This window comes from Furipterus horrens, unplaced genomic scaffold, assembly GCF_987537825.1.
Source record: "Furipterus horrens unplaced genomic scaffold, mFurHor1.1.pri manual_scaffold_15, whole genome shotgun sequence".
NCBI classification, from domain to species: domain Eukaryota; kingdom Metazoa; phylum Chordata; class Mammalia; order Chiroptera; family Furipteridae; genus Furipterus; species Furipterus horrens.
In genome coordinates, this window is record NW_028327185.1 from 19,721,306 (window position 1) to 19,743,669 (window position 22,364).

Sequence of the window (22,364 nt, forward strand, 5' to 3'; positions counted from 1 at the left end):
CCCACAGATGAACCTAACCACATATCAGATGGACCGCAAAGCCACAGAAAAATAAAAAATAAAAATTAAAAAATTAATCCTATATAAATCTCAAACCATTACACTGTTCACCTGAAACTAATATGTTATGTGTCAATTATACCTCAGTAATTTTTTTATAAAAAGAATTAATCCACGTAACTTTAGGACAGAATAATCTCACAGCACATTACTGGTGTAATTTTAAAATAATAATGGTAATAACTCAAAGCAATCTTGAACTTTACTAAAAAATTGGTTTTAGTAGTGGCATAGAAGTAATAATTCTTGTGTATATTTTAGAGCTTTAAAAATAACATTGTTGGGAACCAGAGTTTTCACTTGGGAAAAAGGAAACAAATGTGGGGTGGATGAAAGAGAAGAGGAATCCTTTGATTTGAACCAGATTAAAAGGTTTCAAAATGAACTCTCAATGGATGGATAGATGGATACAAGCTCTCTCAATGCTGCCCACTGAAAGGACCTACAGGCAAAGACAATCCCAAAGCAATGAACACAACTATTTCCGCCCTAAATCCTGGCTTCCCAATGCCTCTTTCCCCAAAAGTATCAGGCTCCCTCAAGAATAGCTGACTTTTCCAAGCTGAGGGAGGGAAAGCTCAAGCTAAGCTTGGATTACCGTCTTGGGCCAGGAAGCAAGAGAGTGCTCAAAGCCTGACTGGGACATATCAAAAGGACTCACTCAGGAACTGCCTGAATAAGGTCCCACTTGCCAAATTTTGCGTAGTTTGAAATGATGAATGATGATAGGAATTAGTTATAAACACTGAATTTTAAAAAATGAAACTATGATTTGGATGATGGACACACAATGCAATACACAGATCATATATCATAGAAACATACAGTTGAAAACTACACGATCTCATTAACCAATGTCACCCCAATAAACTTAACTTAAAAATGAACCTTTGAAACTATACTATCAAGCACAGCAAAACTACAGGGGCAGGGGGAAAGGAGAGCTTTTCTTCATAGAAGAATACCAACAAATAGAAAATCAGCATTTTACCACCACCTTTGTAATAAGCATTTTAGGCAAGAATCCTCAATTTATGCTCCAACCACTGATTGACAGTTTTGGGGGGATAAAATAGTATGTACAGCCTCCCGATTCTCCAAACAGCTTGTTTATTAAAGACAAAGGGGAGATGGGTACCTTTACAATGGAGAAATCAAGGAGACACCACCTTAACCAATGACAAAACTCAACAGGCCAACAATGGGGGGATGACATTGTGCACCTGTGACGCGGTATACAATAAGGACACCTTACTTAGGTAGTTTTTGTGCAAAAAAAATACATAACTACACATCTAATCTCAAGAAAACCAAAAAAATCAGATTACGGAACATTCTGAAAGCAACTTTCAATGTCACAAAAGAAAACAAAAGTCTTGATAAACTTGTTCTAGAATAAAGGACAACGAAGAGATGACAAAAATGCTTACAATCATAAGATGATGATCACCTGGTAAGTATCAACTTCCACACCCAGAAACAACATCACGGGCATTATAGGGTTAGACATTCCAACTGGAAAGTGGGCGGAGGGACATAAATTAGTCATCAGCTTGCAATATAAGAGCAGAAAGAAATCATTTTTTTAAAGTGCTGCTTTTGGAGGCTACTCCAGAGGCTGACATTTCAGGACAAGGCCGACGCTGTATCTTTTGCCACAAAACCCCCACCTGCCCACAAATGTCATGTGTCCGAGTGGCAGGAGGCTGAGGACACCCAGGAGGAGTTTTGCAGGAGGGTGGCCACGGTCACTCAAGACGAAAGGTATTAACCTGAGAAGACTGAAGACGACTTCCCAAGGATGCCTGAAGATGGAGGACATCCCAGTAAAAGCGCGAACACAGGGAAAGCAAAAAGGTACTGAGCCCTGGGCACGCACGTCCGGACAGCAGTCTGCCTGGCATGGAAGGCATCAGCTCAGCGTGGAAGGTGTGGGTCCGCACCTCTGTGGGAGGCCTCGGGCCAGGGAGCAATGCCTTTCAGCATCCCTGAGCTGCAGCCCCTTCACCGCGAACCCCACCCTGTTCCAGGCGGGGCGTGGCAGGAGGAAGGTCAGCCATTCCAGTGAATTATGGAGAAAGTGTGTGGGATCATGCGTCTCAGTGTGGGAATAAATAAGGTCCCCAGAGGTGGGAGGGCCAGAATACGGGTTCAGAGAAAGAAAGTATGGAGCACATCATTTCACAGCAGAACAAGCCTTTCTTACGAAGAACCTGAATATAAATGCTAGAACTGGCCAGGACGAGAGGTAACTTTGAGGAAGGGCAACAGAGTGGTTCAACAAAGCGACAACAACCACGTGGACGAGCCAGGCCGGCCATGCAAGAATGGCACACAGGACCCTACGCACAGGCATCCATCTGAGGGGGTCCAATGGTGACTCAAGTCTAGTCCCCAAGGCCTGAGCCAGAAAAGTGTGTCTTTTTGGAAGACCATTTCTCCATATTTCATGTTAAAAGTGGGAGCGGAAGGAGAGGTGGCCAAAGAAAAACAAAACCTAAGGAAAAATAGTTAGCGTGGCTACAGACTATAACAGAAGAGTCGCTCACTTGGCGTGGGAGTACCAGCTACGCATGTGACAGGGACTCCCGCTTCATTGTGATGACAGCAGTTAGAAAGGAAATGGTGGCCAGCAAAGAAAGTCTTTAAGGCTAAACTAAAAAGGAAAATTGGAAACAGAGCCATTCTGGTTAAAATAGAAGGAAATGAAAGGAAACGTAAAGCTACACCCATAAAGCAAAAGACAGGCTTTCTGTGTGAAAATCATACAGAATGTTGCCCTATGTGGGGTCTTGGAGAATGTGAAGTTTTCACCCCATTTTTTCCATGACTCAACTCGTTCTCTACTCGGGGTAACCACGATGCCTTCAGGATAACCAGGTCCCACTCGATGTCATTCCACTGTTTCTGGGAGCTCAAATGCCCTCATGTGTACCAGGTCAGGCAGCAAATACTTGGACACCGCAGGACCTCGGCTAAAATTCTGAATTTTACCATCTGCTCTCCAAATGGCCATGGGCAAGAGCTCTCCCTGGGCCTCAGTTGCTAACTCTATTAAATGAAAAACCCATTATCCGCATTTTACAGATGATGAAACCAAAGAAGGGATGTAACTTACATGAGGTCACACGATTGGTAAGCACTCGCCTGGTGCCATCAGAACTGGCACAGGGTCAGAGTCATGGCCAAGGTGGTCTTGTTCTAAAGCTCCACAGGAATCTACCTGTTTGTTATCTCTAATGAATAAGTATAGGGACACGTGTAATAAATGAAAGCTGAAATATCTCTGATGACAAACGCATCTTTCAGTCTGTCCAAAAGAAAATGAGGCTGATAGTAAATCAAAGTAAAATTCTTTCCAAATTATCCAAAGTGGATAAATGTTTGGGATATGTATTTTTTTAGCATTTCTCATAAATATATAATTTACAAATGCTAATGAATAACTTTTACTTAGTTACTAAGTAAACTCTAGGGTCTACAGATAATTAATAATACAATTTTAATTTACATAAAGTATCCATTAAATTAAAAAACGGATTTTTCCTACAGTGGAACTGTCTTGATTGAACACGTTTAAGCTAAAATTATGCAAAACCCAAAAACATTAAGGGCTCCTTAAATTAAGAGAACTTTGAGTAAGCCCCTGTTGTTAGTGAGCATCTACGTATCTTTTATCGGACCAAGTTCTTACAAATTGAACAAACTAAAAAAAATGCTAAGTTCACAAGCAGCACTGAAGTGCAGAAGAATATATTTAAGCATCAAGACCTAGATAACAAAGCCCTGGCTGAGTAGCTCAGACATCCTGATATGCCAAGGTTACAGGTTTGAACCCCAGTCAGGGCATATAGAAGAAGCAACCAATGAATGCATAAATAAATGGAACGACAAATCAATGTTTCTCTCTCTCTGTCTCTGTCTCTCTCTAAAATCAATAAATTTAAAAAAAAAAAGATTTTTAAAGACCAAAAGAACAGAGCCCTCAGTTGAAGGAGTAGGGTCTTTTATTGTTAAGATCACTTTCAGAGACCAGATGACCTGAGCAAGAAAAAGATGACCTGCATTAAAAAAATAAGATAGACTATATATTAAAAAGAAGCATAACAATAAATGCATTCACATAAAATTATTCTATCATAGTTAAAAGCACACTGGCATAAGGTTATAAAAATTTTGGTATACCTGTTTTAATCCAAAGAATCCAATATATAAATAAAATTATTTAAAGTATCAGTTTTTTACTCTCTAAACTCTTGAGATTTCACCAAACTTTTAAAAATAGTTAACTTAAGAACAATTTTCTATTTAATAAGGTAGAAATCAAGCTACTCAATAAAGCATAATTAGCTGGTATTTAAGGGTCCTGATAATATGCATACATCAAATCTTTAGAGTAGTTATGTAAAAAGAAGCCCACATATGTAGAGAAAACATCTGTAGAAATATAAATATTAATATGGTTATTGCTGAGGAGTGAGAGTGGAAATGAAATATATATTATTGTTATTATCAGGAAATACTAAAAACACACAGTGAGGTAGATAATATAATGCTAGTTAGAACAGAAAGAGATGCAGGTTGATTTTATTTCTACCAGTTTATTACATGTGAGATCAGTGTTAACCAAATACAGAGCACTTTGCCAGGTACAAGGAAAACCAAGGTAATTAACAAAATCAAAACCCATGTCCTCAAAGAGCTCATGATCCAGGAGTAGAGGTAAATATATGTTCCAACAGCTAAGTATAAGGCAGACTTCAAAATATTCTGTGGTAATAACGATAAATCCAGAATAGTAGAAGGGCAAGAGAGAAGAGAAATTAATCCTAGCTGAATGGAATTAAGGATGCCTAGACAGAGATGGCCACTCCATTGGGCTTTAAGGGATAGATTTTGGCAAGTAAACGATGGGAAAGAAAAAAGAAAAGAAAACAAAAAGGCCAGCTCATATTGAGCCATCACTATGCACCAGGTACTGTGAGAAGTACTTCCATTAATTCATTCATTTCTCATATTGGCCCCATCATGGAAGTACCACAAACCCTGCTTTAAAAACAGGAAGCTGAGGCTCGCACAAACTCACACAGCTAGTGGGTAGAAGAACCAAGCTGGAACCCAACTTCACGTCCCTCAGTTCCCCATCACTCTGCTATGTTTTCCCTCTAGGCAAAGAGAAAAAGTTGGGACCTATAGGCTAAGGGAAAAAAAGACAAGGGCACAGAGAAAGAAACCTAAATTTATTAAAGAGCCTCCATGGATTAGCCTCTATATGAAGTGTTTTTTATATGAAATTTTATTTATTTTTTTCTCTGAAATAGCCATTATCACATCTATTTTAAGGATTAAAAAAACTACAGTTTAGATAGATCAATTATGGGGTCAAACAACTAATAAGTAAAAAAACAGAAATTTAAACCAGATCTGAGTCCAATCCCAGGTCAAGCCGGACAGATGGATGGCTTTATGTGCAGTATCTCATTTAAGCCCCCAAATGACACTGTACCTCTGATAGTATTATTCTCATTTTACAGATAAGAAACTGAAAAGTCAGATACGGTAAGTAACTTCCCCAAGGTCACATAATTGGTAGGAGGTGGACCCAAAATTCAACCAAGAAGCTTGACTTTAAAGTCAGAATTCTGACCCTCTACACGAACTTTCAGAAACACAAGAGCCATATCATGGAGAACCTTGAACACTGAACTCTGAATCCCTCAGCCATGCAAACTCATCGAAGATTTGGCTGTGGAGATCATGGTCAAATTATGTTTTCAGAATAAAGCCTTTCAGTAGACATATCAAAATTAGATTCTTGGCAAATAAAGCTTCATAAGACATGGAGCACCTTACCTGAACAGCTTTTCAAATAAGGTTAACCATTACTTCAATTAGTTGTGTTTAATTTACCTTAGAAGGTCATCTACATAGTTATTCAGCAGGCACTCAATTATGGTAACCCTACTAAACTGTCAAGCCCCAACTACGTGCTGTAACACTTTGTTCAGCATAAACTACATTAGATTTACCCACTACTATATCTTTCCACAGATTTCTTTACATAGTGGTGTGGAAATGGCAAGTTGAGTAACTGATCATTGAACCTGTCTTCTCAAAGCAAAACAGAAAGGGAGGAGAGTGGGGGGAAAATCAACGACTGAAATAGATTTTAACATTTCATTTTGCCTTTTGGCTAACATGCACAAACACTATCTTACACCCAACATTATCCTATGCCAACCAGCTAAGAGGCCTAGGGCTGTCTACCTACAAAACAGGCTCAACGTTCCCCAGCGACAAGCAGAGTCTGACTCATCCTAAAAGCCGGCATCAATTCTTAATGAGTCTCAGACCCTCCGAAGTCCTTTCTACTTCTTTTCCTGCCAGTGAGTCAGGTCCCTCTACCCTTCCACTTTCTTTTTCCCAAATTCCTGGGGCCCTTCCCCATCCCACCTCCTAAGAATAACCGCCAGCCCTATCACGACGCAGACTCACAGGCTTTCTCCCAGTCCTCCCTCCATCCCGTCTACCCTGAGCTTGGAATTCCTCACTCACCAGGTGCAGGGCCAGGGGCAGCAGCAGCAGGAACAGCCACAGGTAGAGGTGGCAGCTGTTGGTGAACTTGCTGTGCTCTGGGTCGTGGTACCAGCCCCCGGTAAGCGCGGCCCACACACCCTGCCGGAGCAGCTGCAGCACCTGGGACACCATGCCGGCCGCGCTCCGGTGTCGGCAGCCCGCGCTGCCGGTTGCTGCCCAGGCCCCCGGAGCGCGGAGCCCTAACACCCGGGCCCCTGGGCCGCGCCCCCGCCGCCGCCGCGGTCCCCTCCACCGCCCTCCGCCCCACCACTGAAGCGCGAGCCGCCTTTCTGCCGGGACTCGCGAACCGCGGCGTGGCAGCCGGCTGCTGCCGCCAGGCAGGTGAGCGCCATGTCCGAGGGAGGAAGGATTTTCCCATGGTGCCCCGCGGAGGCTGCTCGGAGGATGCGCTAGAAGCCCCGCCCAGCGCCTCTCCAGCGCCCGCCCAGTGCGCCGCACAGCCCTTCCCGGGCGGGGGTCAGAAGGTTTGGGGAGTCCCTTCAGCCTGCTCGCTCCCTCCTCCTTTCTGTCCCATCCTTCTATTGGGGGCACGAAAAGCTTAAAAGTCAAAGATGTTCTCATGCATAAGAAATAAAGCAGGGCACGCTCCTTCACCGTTGTTTTTTTTTTTTTTTTGCCACCTGCACCAAAATATTTATGTAACTCATCCTGTCACAGGTCACTCAATGTAATTTCTTCCGCTGAGCGTTGCTTGCGCAGCTTCATCCTCCTCAGACGTTCTGCTCATCTCAGCTCTGTCTGCACCTTCGGCACCGACCTTTTTCCTCCCTGACCTTTCCTCCACCTCCCTGCTGTGCAGTTAGGCGTTTAGGTAAAGAAGATAACCACTTCCCTGGAATAATTTCAGGTGCCTCAGTTAAGCTACTTGTCTTTTTATATATTTCCTAGAACGTGAACTCAGGCATCAACTGGCTGTTTTGAACATTAGTCTAAGTCTTTCGGTACAGTTTAGGGAGGAAGACCCACTAGAAGGTATCATTGAACTAATGATCTTTAATTTTTTCTAGCATTTATAATTTATAGTAGATGAATTTCAGATTCTCTTTCTGAAAGGTTTTGGAAAGAAAGAGATAAAAGGAATTCATCTTCTTTAGAATGAGGAAAGGAAGCCCTTGTTATTAGTAATTGACAAGGTAAATGAGTTTCAGATTCTTGAGTATAGCAGGTTTTGGAAAAGGAGGAAATAAAAGGAAATTCGTCTTCTGTAGGAACAAGCAGAGGAAGCCATGTGTGACTTAAGGTCGGGGGAAGGGAGAGGCTTAGAAGACTCCAAGATCTCAGACATGTCTTTCTTGAATCATACCTGCCTACTCTGTCCCAAATACATCTCTGATATGTGCACCTGTTTATGTCCAGCTGTGCACTGGTCTGCAGTACCACTTGCCCATAGCTGCCCTGGTCAGTCCCAATACAGACATGCCAGCCTTCCTATGCTGAAATGAAAAGGGGGGGGATCCATTCTGAGGAGCTGGTCTTGGACACAAAAGTCCACCTGGACAGTCTCACACTGGTGTGTATTCTTTCAGCCTTCACCACTCTTTACTATGCATTCATCTGCAAAAATGACTAACCACTGTGGCCAGTGTGGTTTGGTTGGTTGGAGTGTCATCCCATAAACAGAAACATCATGAGTTGTATTCCCAATCAGAGCACATGCTTGGGTTGCAGGTTTGGTCCCCGATCCGGGGCATGTGCAAGAGGCAACCAATTGATGTTTCTCTCCCTCTCTCTATCCCTCCCTTCCCCCGTCTCTAAAATCGATGAGTATGTCCTTGGGTAAGGATAAAAAAATAAAAAGAAAAAGAATGACTAAGCAAAATGTAATAATGCTGCTTTCTGTCTTGGAAGAGTAATTTTCTCAAAGACACAGAGGGTGATTGCTTTTATATGGTTTCAGTGCTTGAAAGCTATCAGGTGCTCTATAAATGTTTAATGAATCAATCAATCAATGAATCAACTCCACCAGAAATGCCCACATGAACGAATCACATTCAAGCGCATGGGTCAAGGAGGAATGGCCATGCAACAGGTCCATTCCTGCACTGAGGGACTGCACTTACTCATCGGCTCTTGGTGCATCCAATATTCATTGAGCATCTTCTGTGTGCCAGGCATTTTTCTGAAGACTGAGAAAAAATATAGATAAAATGTAGTCCCTACCATGAAGGAGTTCACAGACTACAACTAAACAAAGACTTGCAATAGAATGCCCTGTGTGCTATGATAGGACTGTTGGAGGAGTTCACCAAGAAAACGTGACCACAGGTTGACCCAAGAGCTGGATCCTGGCAATAGAAAACTCCTTACCAACACCCCCATACCCCCCTCACCCTCATGCTAGGAATGTATGTTCAGCACACCATTCCCACACTAAGAAACACTTCAAGAGTGCAGCTTTGAAAGAGAAATGAGTTATTGAGACCATATGGACTGATACATGACTGAACCCCATTAAAACATCTATATAAACCCTTAAAATCCTAGCAGGTGGATGCAGAAACTTGTGGTGCCCAAGACACGCCTCATATGTAAATTTTCTTGCTTATTAATCCTGCCACCTACCAAGCTGGAGTGGTCTGCCTCTTTCTTCAGTTCCTCCTGCCCTCTGTGTTTGGGGAGTAGTTTCAAATTTCACTTCAGGAACTCCCATATACAGACTATATCATCTATACTCCTATATATGTGAACTAACATATACAGAAATACATAAGAGGTGAGGCCCTGAAGAGGTGACCTGGTCAAGTCAATGATGGTGGGTGGTGGCAATGAGACCGAGGACTAACTGTCAGCTCTCTAGGAAGGTAAAGAACTGTGAGTATCTCACCAAGCAGATGTATGTGAGGAAAGAGAAACATGACGATTTGGGGAAAATTTCAGTATAGTTGAGTGTGCTGGAAGGTATGATTGGCAAGGGAGAAAATGGAAGAGTAGGAAACTAAACAGAGATGAGCAGAGTCCAGTTTTGCAGGTCACGTGAAGTTCTTCAGACCTGTCCTAGGCAAGGACAGGCATCCAAAGGCTTTAAGCACGGATGTGACATGAACAACTGTGCAGGGGAAAATACCTGAGCCAGCAGGAATGAACGTGACATTGAAGGATTAAATAGAAACCAATTCAATGTAGAAATAAAAGAATAAGGTAAGTTTTCATTTTTGGTTGGGATAACTATGCTGTAAATTAATCAAGTTATGGAATATCAGTGGCTTAGCAGAAAAAATAATTACACAGAATCCGAGTTGCCCAGGGCCTCATGGTGGGGGCAGGGAGAGGGCGGTTCTGGAGCTTCGTTGGGAGAGGTGTCGGAAAGAGACATAGACTTGGGAAGAATCAGCATCCATGGAAGGGAATAAAAATGTCCCAGAAAGGAATATGGAACGAGGAGACACCGGGACCATGGATGACAAGGAGTAAAAGCACAGGCAGAAGAAAAACAAGGGGAGACTACTCTGTTATCACCAACTGACTACACAGGGAAAGAGCCATTCAAGAAGAAAAGGGTTAATAGTGTCAAGTGTCATAGAAGAAGCCACAGACAAAGATAAATGTGTTGTTAGGGCTGAAGATGGGGAAGCGGACAGACATCTAATTGCATTATATTAAAAAGCGTGAGCATGCAGTGAAGAAGTAGAGGCAGCCCAGCATGCTACTCCTTGCAGGCTATGAAGGCAGGTGGAATCTGAAGGCAGGTGCAGGGTCAATGAAGTGTTCTTTTTGACCAACTGGCTTCCAATATGGGGAGAAAGTAATGTTCCCGCTCTACTACTCTCCTTTCCCTGGGATGGTCCTAATCTATGGCCGTGGCTTTAACTCTTACTCAGTTGTGATGACTCTGATCTCTATATCCCGCCCTGACTTCTTTCCTGAATTTCAGATTTATATCCATGTGGGGTTCCCCCACCTCTCAGTCCTCAACATGTTAAAACATATATTATTGGCTTCTCTCCTATTGTTATGTCTCCTATTGTACCTTCTGTACTTTGGATCTTTTGTACTTTTATCTGTTGATAAAACTACAGTCTACCCTCCCAGTCATTTAGAACCCGGGAGCTTTCTGGGATTCCTCCTCTCTCTCATTCTCTGCCCTTACTACCATATCAAGTCAATCACAAAGTCCTATCCATCTGATCTCCAAATGATTATTAACTACATGTGCTTTGCGCTGTTCCTGCTACCACTGTTTCCGGTTATGTCCTCAAGATTTCTCACCTGAACTATTGCAATGACTTCCTGATGGGTTTTAGTATCTTCTGATGAGATACAGTAACCCCTACATCAAGTAAGATCCATCCCGGAAAAAGAGCAACTCTGGCTTTTAAATAGAGATAACTTTACATGGGAAATGGGGAAGTTGAGAAAGTAAACAAAAATGATGATCCACCCAGAGATTGGCAAAGGAGAAGCACAGCTTCTTGGACTAGCAGAACAGTAAGAGGAGGTAGTTCTGTTGGAAACGAGAAGCCAGGGATGGGCAGCAGGAGACAGCACCAGGTGGGGACAGGCTGGAGGGTCAGAGACTGCAGGACAGGCAGCTGCTGGGAGGATTCCACAGAAAGGGGACAGTGGGGGAGCACATATGAATACTCTGACTTGTTCTCTCTTGCCTTCCATCTCCTACCTGCCTCTTCCATTGACCAAACCATCCAGAAGCCATAGTGCAAGGAAGTCTGGGAAATGTAGTCACCCGTAATATATATCAGAGCAGGTGAAGGAGAAGCCAAAGTGATTCATAGAAAACAAAAATCTGACCTGGCTGCCCCTTCTTAAAATTCCTTCCATCACACTCAGGAAAAACCAACAGAGAAAAGCTGAGAGCTCCCACGCCCCAAGTCTTGCCTTCATTTACTCCCATCAGTTCCCTCCCTGGAAACTCAAACTGCTTAAATAGGGTGGGGCAAAGGTAGGTTTACAGTTGTTCCTATGGAAAATAATGCAATAATTAACAAATAATAACACGAGAATAAACTCTGTGTTTCGTGTACTCACAACTATAAACCTACATTTGCCCCGCCCCGTATTCCTCTGCACACCTCATGTGGCTTCATGCCTTCCTGCCTTTCTGGGCAAGTCAACACACACACACACACACACACACACAGACATGCACACGCACTACTTGGATTTTGATTGGGGTTATAATTGCATCTCCTAGTCAATTTTGAATGGAGTGATGTCTCTTCAAGGTTATGCCTTTCCATTGTTGAAGATGTAGCTCTTCATGTATAAAAATCTCTCGATAACATTTTATAGTTTTTCTGTATGTCTAGGGGTGAGGGAAGTAATGTAAAAATTGAAATACCATGAAGCTGGAAATAATTGGGATTGAAATATTGAAATCATATGGGAACCGGAACAGCACTGCTTCATGGCCAGAGGCACATCCAGGCTTCACTGAGGAGGAATAGCTTATGAAGTGACATGTGTTTGTCCTGCAGCCCTCACGTGGCCCGTACCGTCAGGAAGAAGACAGTGCCCCGGCTGCGTGAGGACCCACAGCATGAACAGGGGTCAGGAGGAGTAAAATGCCTTTGCAGAGCAGAATATCCCAAATGTGCTTGGCTTCCCAAGGCCTCTTTCACTGCCTCGTGCTGTCAACGACAACTCTAAAGGGATGCAGCCCTCCTTAAGATTGTTCTCACAGAGGATGAAGCTGTGCCCAAGAGCAGACCCAAGAGAGCAAATGAAAGCCATACAGAGCCCTGCACAGGAATGGCTGATGAAAGGGTCCATGCAGGTCTTTACCTTAGGGGGCTGCGCACAGAGAAGAGTGGAGAGGGAATTTTGCCGCTCAGGATCCGTGTCGCACAAGGAGAGCCCTCATCTGCTAATCTGATTTTGGTCCCTGGGCCCCAGTCAATAAGTAGCTGGACTGCAGGCCATGCTTGCTCACTAACTGTTCTGGATGAAATACTCCTTGGACTCGCAGAGGGCTGTCAGTGTGGGCAAGTGGAAGAAGAGGTGCCTACTAGAGACAGGAAATAGTGATGGATAAAATTTCTCACAGAGGTGATGCTAGCTACTAGTCCTCAAAAGTTAGAGAACCTCATTTGTAAATATGAGCAAAACAACCCAAAACTTAAACATTATTAAAATAATTAAAATTTCAAAAACTAAGCACGCTGAGAAAATGGGTCCCACTAAAACAGAACACACAATGAAAACAAAAGAGGGCCTTAAAATTATAATCAATGTTCTTTGTGAGCTTTGAGGGAATATTGCATTGATTAAGAACAAAATAACAGAACACTATTGAAGTAGAGGAATTGGAAAGAAGAAGAGAATTTGGGCTATTAACAGAGTTTGTGATTATCAACAAATACTTTCAGAAAACAGAGAAGGGAGAATATTTGCCAACTCGTTTTATGAAGCAAGTATTTCCCTCATGACAAGAAAAGAAAACTACAAACCATTCATTACTCTCCTATAACAAAAGCAAAAGTCCTCAATAAAATGTTGGCAGTCTGAGTCCAACGAAATATAAAAAAAAAGATTATATACCATGATCGACTAGGTTTCATCCCAGGAACTCAAGATTGGTTTAACATCCAAAAACCAATTAATATCTGATCCATGTGCTGCAGGGCACCACAGCTATTTGCTGACTCTTGTACCCCTGTTCTCAGAGGTGCTGGAATATATATGCCATCAAAATGAGTGACTATACCAAGGAAAAGAAAGTCATGAGACCCAAGGAACAAGCTATTGAAAAGAGAAAATAAAAAAGAACTCCCGGCATGACAGCTCACAGAAAAACAACAGGCTTAGAACATGATCAATCCAGGTCAAAAACCACGATGGATTTTGAATGTTGTATCTTTAACAATCTTATGTCTGTATGACTCCTTCATTTCTTTTGACTTTTGGATAAATTGTACTTTTTAAGAATTTGTTCATCTCAACTAATTTTTTAATTTATTGGCATAAAAGTGTCTATACCATCCTCTTGTGATTTTTAAGAAATATCTGTAAGGTAAGTACTGATGTGTACCTTTCCATTCCTGAAATCTGTTATCTGTGCCTTCTCACTCTTTCATGATCACTCATCAGGGATTTATCAGTTGTATTATATTTGAGCTTAATTCATTCTGCTTTTTCTGACATCTTGAGATGGACACCTGCTTATCTGTACATGTAACATAATACTATTGCATTCTTTTAACCTCATATTATAACTGAAACAGTCAAATTTGAAGTAGAAGACACTGACAATGATGATGATTGATTGATTATTTTTATTATTAAAAGGAGGAGAAAAGAAAAAGCAGACTGGTCTTTACTCAGTTGTAACACTAGGCGGCCCCAGAACACTGTTCCAAATACAGTAAAAGGCAGTACATTGTTATTACAAAGCAGAAAAAAGACTTTAAAAAGCTGCATTCAGTACTCCAGAAAGCTCGACCCCAAATGGCAGTTCCACATTACCCTGATTACACCGTTCATGTCTTATGAAGGTCAGTGTGTACTGTGTATGTGTTTTGTAGACGACTGTAATCATTTATTTAAAACAAAAGGTTTTCTAAACTTTCTATACAAATTAGTGTTCCTGGAGAACAGATAAGAAATAATGAAATCCAAGCTATAGTCTAAATTATAATTAAAGAAATTTCCAGAAATAAAAGTGGGTTTCACCTGAACATTAAACGAGTACATCATGCCCCCACTCCCCAAAATAAGAAATACAAATTTATCCCAAGATATATCCTAGGGCAATCGACACCTGTCCTAGGACCTTGGTAAACTCACTCTCCCACCAAAACCATGAAAATACAGGCAAAGAAATGAAAATCAGTCACTTTAGAATCCTGTAAATTACCCAAAGCCAAGGCTTGAACTGTAAATCCTAGTGATGGTACAACATACTGGGGATACCACATAGCAGTTAAAGAGAATGGCACAGCTTTACGAGTTCTGCTATGAAATGGCCCCCGAGACACATTAAGGTATAAATAAACATATGTCCCTATGAATCTCTCTCTGGAGAGATAAAATTATACTCTTAGGCCAGGAAATGGATGGCTGTAGGGTGGAGGGAGTGTGAGGGAGACATTTAACTTTTCAAACGACCCTTTATAAACATAAGTTAAAAATAAAATTTTAGTTTATTTTTAAAATACATGTGCAGAAAATAATTAGAACACATGCAGAAAGAATTTTCTAGGTTTCTTCTGGATGGATTCTAAACACAAAAAACATTAAAAGATGGAGACAACTAATTGAAAGAATAAAAAAATGCTGAAAGAATATTAATTTCACTTAAAAAGTAGATTTAGAATCCAGTTAAGTAGGAAAAATAAGGTTTCCAGTACTAAAATTAATATTAAGGGCAGCTAATATCCAGTATAAGTATAAGCTGGGACTCAGATTCTGCCTATTGAATAATACCATAATTCATCAATATGTTTCAAACTGTTTTATTTTACATATTTGAGAGTCTGGGTGAGTTTTTTAAAGGGTATTCTTAGTGTCATCATAGAAAACCAGTTTGCCAGGATCATTATCAGACAAGAAAATACCCTAGAATGAGATCCTTACCAAAAGCGTCCACTCACTGAACCCTCGACTTGGTCAAGTGACTGGCAGAAAGATTAGGGGAGACTTCGTACAATCCTGTGAGGCAGCAGTCACCACGAGAAAGACTTTATGTTTATAAGGCATATTTCAGTCCTCAAAGAACTTCACACTCCTCAGCTCCTCGGGACAACAACAACAAAATCAACCCTGTCAGGTAACAACGACACCCCGAAAACTAGGAAGGCCACATCATGCCGCAGAAGCTGTGGCTTTGGGCCTTGGCGCTTCCTACGAGGTTAAACTAACGTTGAGGCAGGGGAAATGGAAGCAACGGGATAGCAGAGTAGCTGTAATCAGTAAGTTCCATGTCTGGATACAAAAGAAGGAAAGGTCAGCTGGCTTAATTAAGAGTTCTGCAGAAATCTCAGCAGAGATTTTAAAAGACTGAGAAAAAGAGATCATTTCGCGACAGAAACCTGAGCGGCATAGATCCGTGCTGAACCAGCCTGCATTTGAGGCGGTCATTAGGAAAAAAAAAAATGCTTGCAGTTATTTAGTGTTTTTCTTCTAAGAATTTCAAAAGAGCTGCTTAACTTTATTATCGCATTAATTCTCATGGTATTCATCATAGTCTTAAGGGGGCATGTTAATATTCTCCTAATTTCATAGATTAAAAAATCAGAGAGCTGAAACAAAAGCACAAGTTTACAAAGAAAGGTCATTGGAGTAAGTTTGACTTTTGTTGTGGGTCCTAGTCTATTTAGAAAGGTTACACCCCCAAAATAGAGCTGATATGCAGGAAACCATCGATTTCATGGAATAAAGAAGATAAAACAGCATTATAGAGTAAGTAAAATCAACTGTGACCCATGAGTCCAAGAAATGGACATTATGGTCAAGAACATGAATTTACTGTATGTTTTATAATGTAACTAGCAAGCTGTTGGAACTTAATAAAAAGTAAACATAGCTAGTTGATTCACTATAATTTCAGGAGTATGCCTTGCTCTATTTTTTAAATCATCTTTGTCCTGTGTCCTCCATTTAATATTTCTAGCTAGTTATGAAGAATTAGTCATTATATTTGAAAAGAGTCCAGTCAGTTAAAAATAAAATAAAACTAATTTTGATAGGGCCAAATGTACAAAAATGGCAACTCAAAGTGGAACAGCAACCTTCCTATCTCAGGTCCAAGGTCGCGAGTGTTGTAGCTTTCCTTCAGGAGGCATTCTTCAAGGGTTCCAACAAGACCTTGGCTCTCTGAAAACACTCCGATTTTTACATTGTTGTATTATTCAGTGAAGTAGCTCATTGTCTATTTGAGCAGCCCTGACTGTTATCTGTAACATTGAGCACGGACAGGCGAGACTCCAGTCTTGTCCACTGATTAAAGTCACAGAAATTCTAACAGTCACGATTACTCTGTCTACAGCTGAAAGCCAGCTGAAACACTGAGAATCAACAGTAACCTGACACACAGACTGCATTCAAAGCTTCACCACATACAATACAGGCCGATAAGTGTTCAGTTATTGTTGCTGTATCATTATCGTCATAATTCTTCATTTAACCCACATCTTTAAACTCAAGAGCAGGAAGCCGGAGAACCAGATTTAGAGGAAAAGGCTAATTTGCGATCTCAACACACTCAAAAAGTACTTCTGTTTTTACCCACACCACCTTCATTGAAGGAATAAATTGGGCTTTCCTGAGAAGGTGGAAGTCAACCTATATTGTGATTCCTCTGAATTTATTCACTTGATCTTTCTTTAAATAATTGCGTGTCCAGTTCCTTTATCTCCTCCAAATTTTTGTTCAAATCTCACCTTCTCAGTGAGGCCACCCTGTTCACCCTAGTGATACACCAACATGACCCTGTCTACTCTACCTTCATCCACATTTCTGATCCATCGTGTCTTGCTCTCATTATTGTTTTTATACAGCAGTTATCAAATTCTAATATATTATATAATTTACTTTACTTAACATCTATCGCTGCTAAAATATAAATGCCATGGTGATAGAGAACTCTGTTTTCTTCACTATTGTATCTCAAGTACTAGATTGCCTGACACTCAAAAGAATGGATGTGTGTTGAACAATGAACCACTTTTTTTCTGTGTATTCGGTCCTATCTCTATTACAAACTATTTATTGATATTATTACTTGGTTTTATTATCGCATGGTTTACAATGAATACACAGTAATACAGAATAAAAGTTATAATTCATCACATACACGTATAATTTAGTTCACCTTTATATCTCAAAAAGCATTGTGTTTTGAGACATAATATGCCCCAAAGCCTTGGAAATTACCTTTCTAATCTTTAATTATGACCACTCTGAAAACTTTAAAATTTTTTTTGACAGATGAAATGATCTTTGATAAAGAAAAATATACCAATGGAAGCCCCCCAAAAAGGATAAACATGCTTTCTGTTAAACTTTCTATTCTAACGGGTCCTCTATGAACAGTAACTAATACTAAAATAATAAGTTAATATTTATTCACATTCATTAAGTGCTGTGCTTTAAATACTAGCTAAGTAAATCCTTAACACAACACCACGGGCATATAGTACTGTTCTACCATTCTGCAGAACAGGCAATGGAAGAACAAAGATTCAGTATCACGAAAAAAGTATGGCAAAGTCAGAAGGGGACCAGGACTGTCCGCAGACTTGCTGCTAATCAGTGTCATAGTGCCATAGTCCCTTTCAATTGGTGATCGGTTATACCAAATTATAGCATATCATAAAACGTCTCACACATACACACAAATGTAACCCAAGATAAGTAATGACAGTTGGCATTTTCAAAGTTCCAAGATGTCAATCAGAATGCGTTTTGTCTTAAAGTCTGGTACAGAACCTGATATGAGCAGATGAGCAGTTCCATTGAACTGCTAACAATATTCTTAGTATTCTGTGTTTTACATCTAGAAGTATGGAGGTTTGAGAAAATTAACTAAAAATTCTGGAAAACACATTTTATCCACAAACTTTTTCCATTTTTTAAGGAATTCATACACCGTTCTTGAGGGAATATTTTTCCTCACCCCTCCCTCCCGCCTCTCCAGGGTTTCTCCTCTCTTCTCATGTCCAGACACCTTGGCCCATTTTTAAAGTCCTTTCTATTGCACTTCCTTCCTCGGCTCTTCCCAGTAAAATATCCTTTCCTGTAGTTGAGTAATCTCAATGGCCCATGTACACATGATCTGTGTTCTGTCTTCTTCATGATTTCTTCTTCATCCTCTTATGATTCCGCCCTGACTGTGCACTTATCTATGCCCACCAGCCCTGAAAGTCCCCACTCAAGTGCCCTCTCATCTGTTAAACTGGTTTATAGTGAGGGCCACTGGCCATCCTGGGACTTGTGCCTCGGGGCTTGGGACAGTTGGCCCCGGTAGGTACAACCTCCCTTCTCTCTGATCTCATATCTCTCAACTGCTCCATACAGTTTACAAAATATGTCCCCATCCCACACTGCCCTGTCCTCATATCTGTTAGTCTTGACTCTATAAGCTCCTTGGTGTCAAGAGCAGCTCCAGATTGATTTCACCATATCCCCTTCCTCACTCCATCTCTCTCCACACTACTGACGCCGGAAGCTCTTCTCTACGCCAGTTTCCGAGATTGCCTTTTATTCCCCTTCTTCTCTGAAGTCAGGGCTACTTCTGCAGGTGGATTGGCACACCGACAAAAGGGATGATCTTTTTCTGCTGTTGGCTATTAAGTTCCTTCAGACAGGAAACTGAAAGTCAAAAGCAGGTGGAAGAAAGGCCATATTGCCCTCATTTACTTTCCTCAGGCCTAGGTAGAAGCCCATGAGAAAAAGCTCAATTTTCTAGTTAAACATGAGGGTTTAATTCCATTTTTGTAGATGAGGTGCCTTTACTAACATCTTGCTTTTATGTCTCGGCTTTGTCTGAACTGGTCAGCAGTATAACAGGGTATTGAGCAAAGGCTCTTATGCCCCCATTGAATAGAAGCCTTATCAGCGGAGCAGACTTTTCTCTTTTTAATCCTACCTTTAACCTAGAACAATTCTAAACATATATACAACTTAACTGGCAATGTTTCCTACTTTTGTACCACACTTTTCTGTCTTGCTAGAGAGAAGACAGCTGCATTCTCTTATATGTATCTGCACTCAGCTTGTTGCAAAATATTGTGTTGGGTGAAATATATAGAGAACTTGCAGCCTTGTACAGATGGATGGTTGGAAAAGGCAAAAGTTTTTTTTAAACTTTTAATTTGGAGATAACTATAGATATATATGCAGTTATAAAAAACTACCAGACAAAAGCACAACCAGAAAATCAACATTGATAGAATCCAGTGAAATATTTAGGTTTCACTGTTTTACTGGCTTCGTGTGTGTGTGTGTGTGTGTCACAGGCACACATTTGTGTGACCCCAGTCAAGACACAGAACAGTTCTATCACACAGGTAGGTCCCTTTTGTGATTGTGGTCATCTCCTAACCCCTCTTTCCACTCCCTGACTCCTGGAGACCACTAATCTTTTCTAAAATAGAACTATTTTTAATAGACTTTTTATGTAATAGTGGATATCCTTTGACAATATATCAAAACTCAACAAGTGGTGATCTTTGAAAGACTAATTGCGATGTAGAATCCAAAACCATTATCAGTGAACTCCATAAGTCACCCTGAATGGTCTTTTCCATTGTGATTTTGTGACATCAAAAAGATATTTATCTTTTAAAAATATTGGTTCAACTGAGCTTACAGATCTTCCAAGCGTTGGCACATTTCATTACACAATATCAAGAAATCGTATTTGTTAACGTCACTACCACCCCTGTCAGAAAAAGTCTTGAAGTGTTTCAGGAGTTGTTGAGCTCTTAAAAGCAGCTACGAGTTTTCCAAAATCTCGAGTTTTGCTTAGAAACTGAAATGCAATCACTGGTAGCAAACCATCACCTGTGCTTTTGAGATGAAGTAGTAGTCTTACTGTTCATTTTCAAGAAAATGTCTTCCAAAAATCCAAATCTGAAAAGCTGATTTGTCTATCAGTCATCCTTCAAGGAAAAATGGTGTCCCATAAACAAAACGGACTAGGCTGGCATCCAGCTCAAAGAACCATTCAAGTGCTTTTGCATAAAACAGTCATCATACCGGGTGGGGTATGCAGTGCATTGACTTATACATATTTCCCATTTTGTCACATAAATATTAAGGGCCTCTACCTGAGTCAAGAGTTAATTAAATTAGTAATTTTTACTGATTTGTCAAGGACATTTCATAATGAACCTGGCTTTTTTTTTCTTTTACTGCAAGTCTATGACATTGAGTATTAACTTGTACAACTTGGAACCACTGCCTTGATTTGCTGTGCTAACTGACCACTGCTGTTGCAAAGAGTGAAAATGTCGACAGAGTGAAAAAAACAAATTACATGTACTAAGCACCTTCCCAAGCCTTTACATCTATTAACTCATTTCATCTTCCCAACTGCCCTATGAGGTCCATACTGTTTATTATCGTTTCCATTTTACAGATGAGGAAACTTAGCCGCAGAGAAGGAAAGTAACTTGCTCAAAGTCACACAGCTACTAAATGGTATAATTGAAAAGACTGAAAGAAACTGAAAAAATAAGTTTCTCTTTTTTAAAACTATATTTTATTGATTATGCTATTACAGTTGTCCCAATCTCCCCCCTTTGTCCCCATCCACCTGGTACCCCTTCCCTCCAGCAATCACCCTCTTGGTTCATGTCCATGGGTCGTGCATATAAGTCTTTTGCCTCTCCATTTCCTACACTATTCTTGACATCCCGTTTTGTACCTACCAATTATGCTTCTTAATCCCTGCTCCGTTTCCTCATTTCTCCCCCCTCCTCCACCCCACTGATAACCCTCCAAATGATCTCCACATCTACGGTTCTGTTCCTGTTCTAGTTGTTTGCTTAGTTTGTTTTTGTTTTTTAGATTCAGTTGTTGATAGTAGTGAGTAGTGAACATTTTAATGTTCATAGTTTTGATAACATATTTCTTTATGTGATTCAATGTTGTTGCTAGTAAAGGACCCACATTTCGGGAAACTCTGGCCTATTACAGGACACTCATTTCTTTAGACTTTTTATAACTGGGCTCTCTGCTACCTTTCCAGCCTCCCCTCCTGCAGCAGGAACCTCTCCACCTCCATCAGGTCCTCGCGCCACCATTTCTTTGCACTCTCCTGCCTCTGCTTGCGCTGCTGAGAACGTTCCTTCCCCTCTTTTCTGTGCGTCCCGGTCATACCTAGCTCCAGTGACACACACAGTGTTCCCCAGCGACCACAGACAGGCATAATGAATTGCTCCTGTGCCTTGAGCCCAGGACTCTCGGCTTGTTCTTCTGCCCTGGAACTTTATTCTCTCTTATTCTCTAGAGCTAGGTAGAGCTTTGTAACCCCAGATCCTTAGCAATGTGTCATACACAGAGTTAGTACGCAATACATATCGAAAATCAGATGGATTCACACCTGCCGGGGTTTCTTTAACATCCCTATCATGTAAAGAGGGCATTCAAGTGTCTGCGGGTGAAGGTGGCCTGTCATGATTGTGGCAGAAACTGTACATGGGGCAGAATGGAGGGAGAATGGGGCGGAGAAGAGGAAGTCCCTGTGAGACTGGGCTAAGTAAACACCTGTGTATGAGCAGTCAGCGTGCCAGCGAGGACTTGAGTTTCTGGGCACAGACTGTTCTGTTCGCCTTTCCTGGGAGTAGGTAAGGCCAAGGCTCTAGCATCCGGTCGTGGCCAGGGCCTATGCCTTCTAAACTCACCTGTGGGTTCACAGAGGACAGGTAGTCCTTTCCCATTTACGTAAACAGTAAAGACAAACGCGGGGTTACCTGACACGAATAACAAGCTTCGGGGCTATTAAGACCTGCGGCTCACGGCGCGGTGATCTGTAATCCAGTCCGTTCTTGCTCTGCGGTGGATTCAAATGCACGCAGCCGGGCACACTGGCCTGGAGCCGCTCTCTGATTTGCTGGGCAGCCAGTACTGGGGGCTGCACCCACCCTCCAGTCACGACCTCAAGCTCCGGATCGTCTTCATGCTCCGCCAATGTGTTTTAGGGAAGAGTGGACTCCCGGAAACTCACCGTTGGCTTAATTTAAACGTTCCCACAAACAGTTTGCTGCGCTCCTCTGGCTCCGCTCCCTAGGCCAAGGGGAAGCGGGGCA

At 41.4% G+C, this 22,364-nt stretch overlaps 1 protein-coding gene across 1 annotated transcript; it reads right to left on the reverse strand.

Annotated features, from left to right (window-relative positions):
- Positions 1–5,710: 5,710 nt before the first annotated feature.
- Positions 5,711–6,768, reverse strand: LOC149992495 (pecanex-like protein 2). Its single transcript, XM_090263294.1, has 2 exons — positions 6,616–6,768; positions 5,711–5,719 (listed from the first exon to the last, which is right to left on the reverse strand). Exons 1-2 carry the CDS (start codon positions 6,766–6,768, stop codon positions 5,711–5,713), a joined length of 162 nt encoding a protein of 53 aa, XP_090119420.1.
- Positions 6,769–22,364: the final 15,596 nt, after the last annotated feature.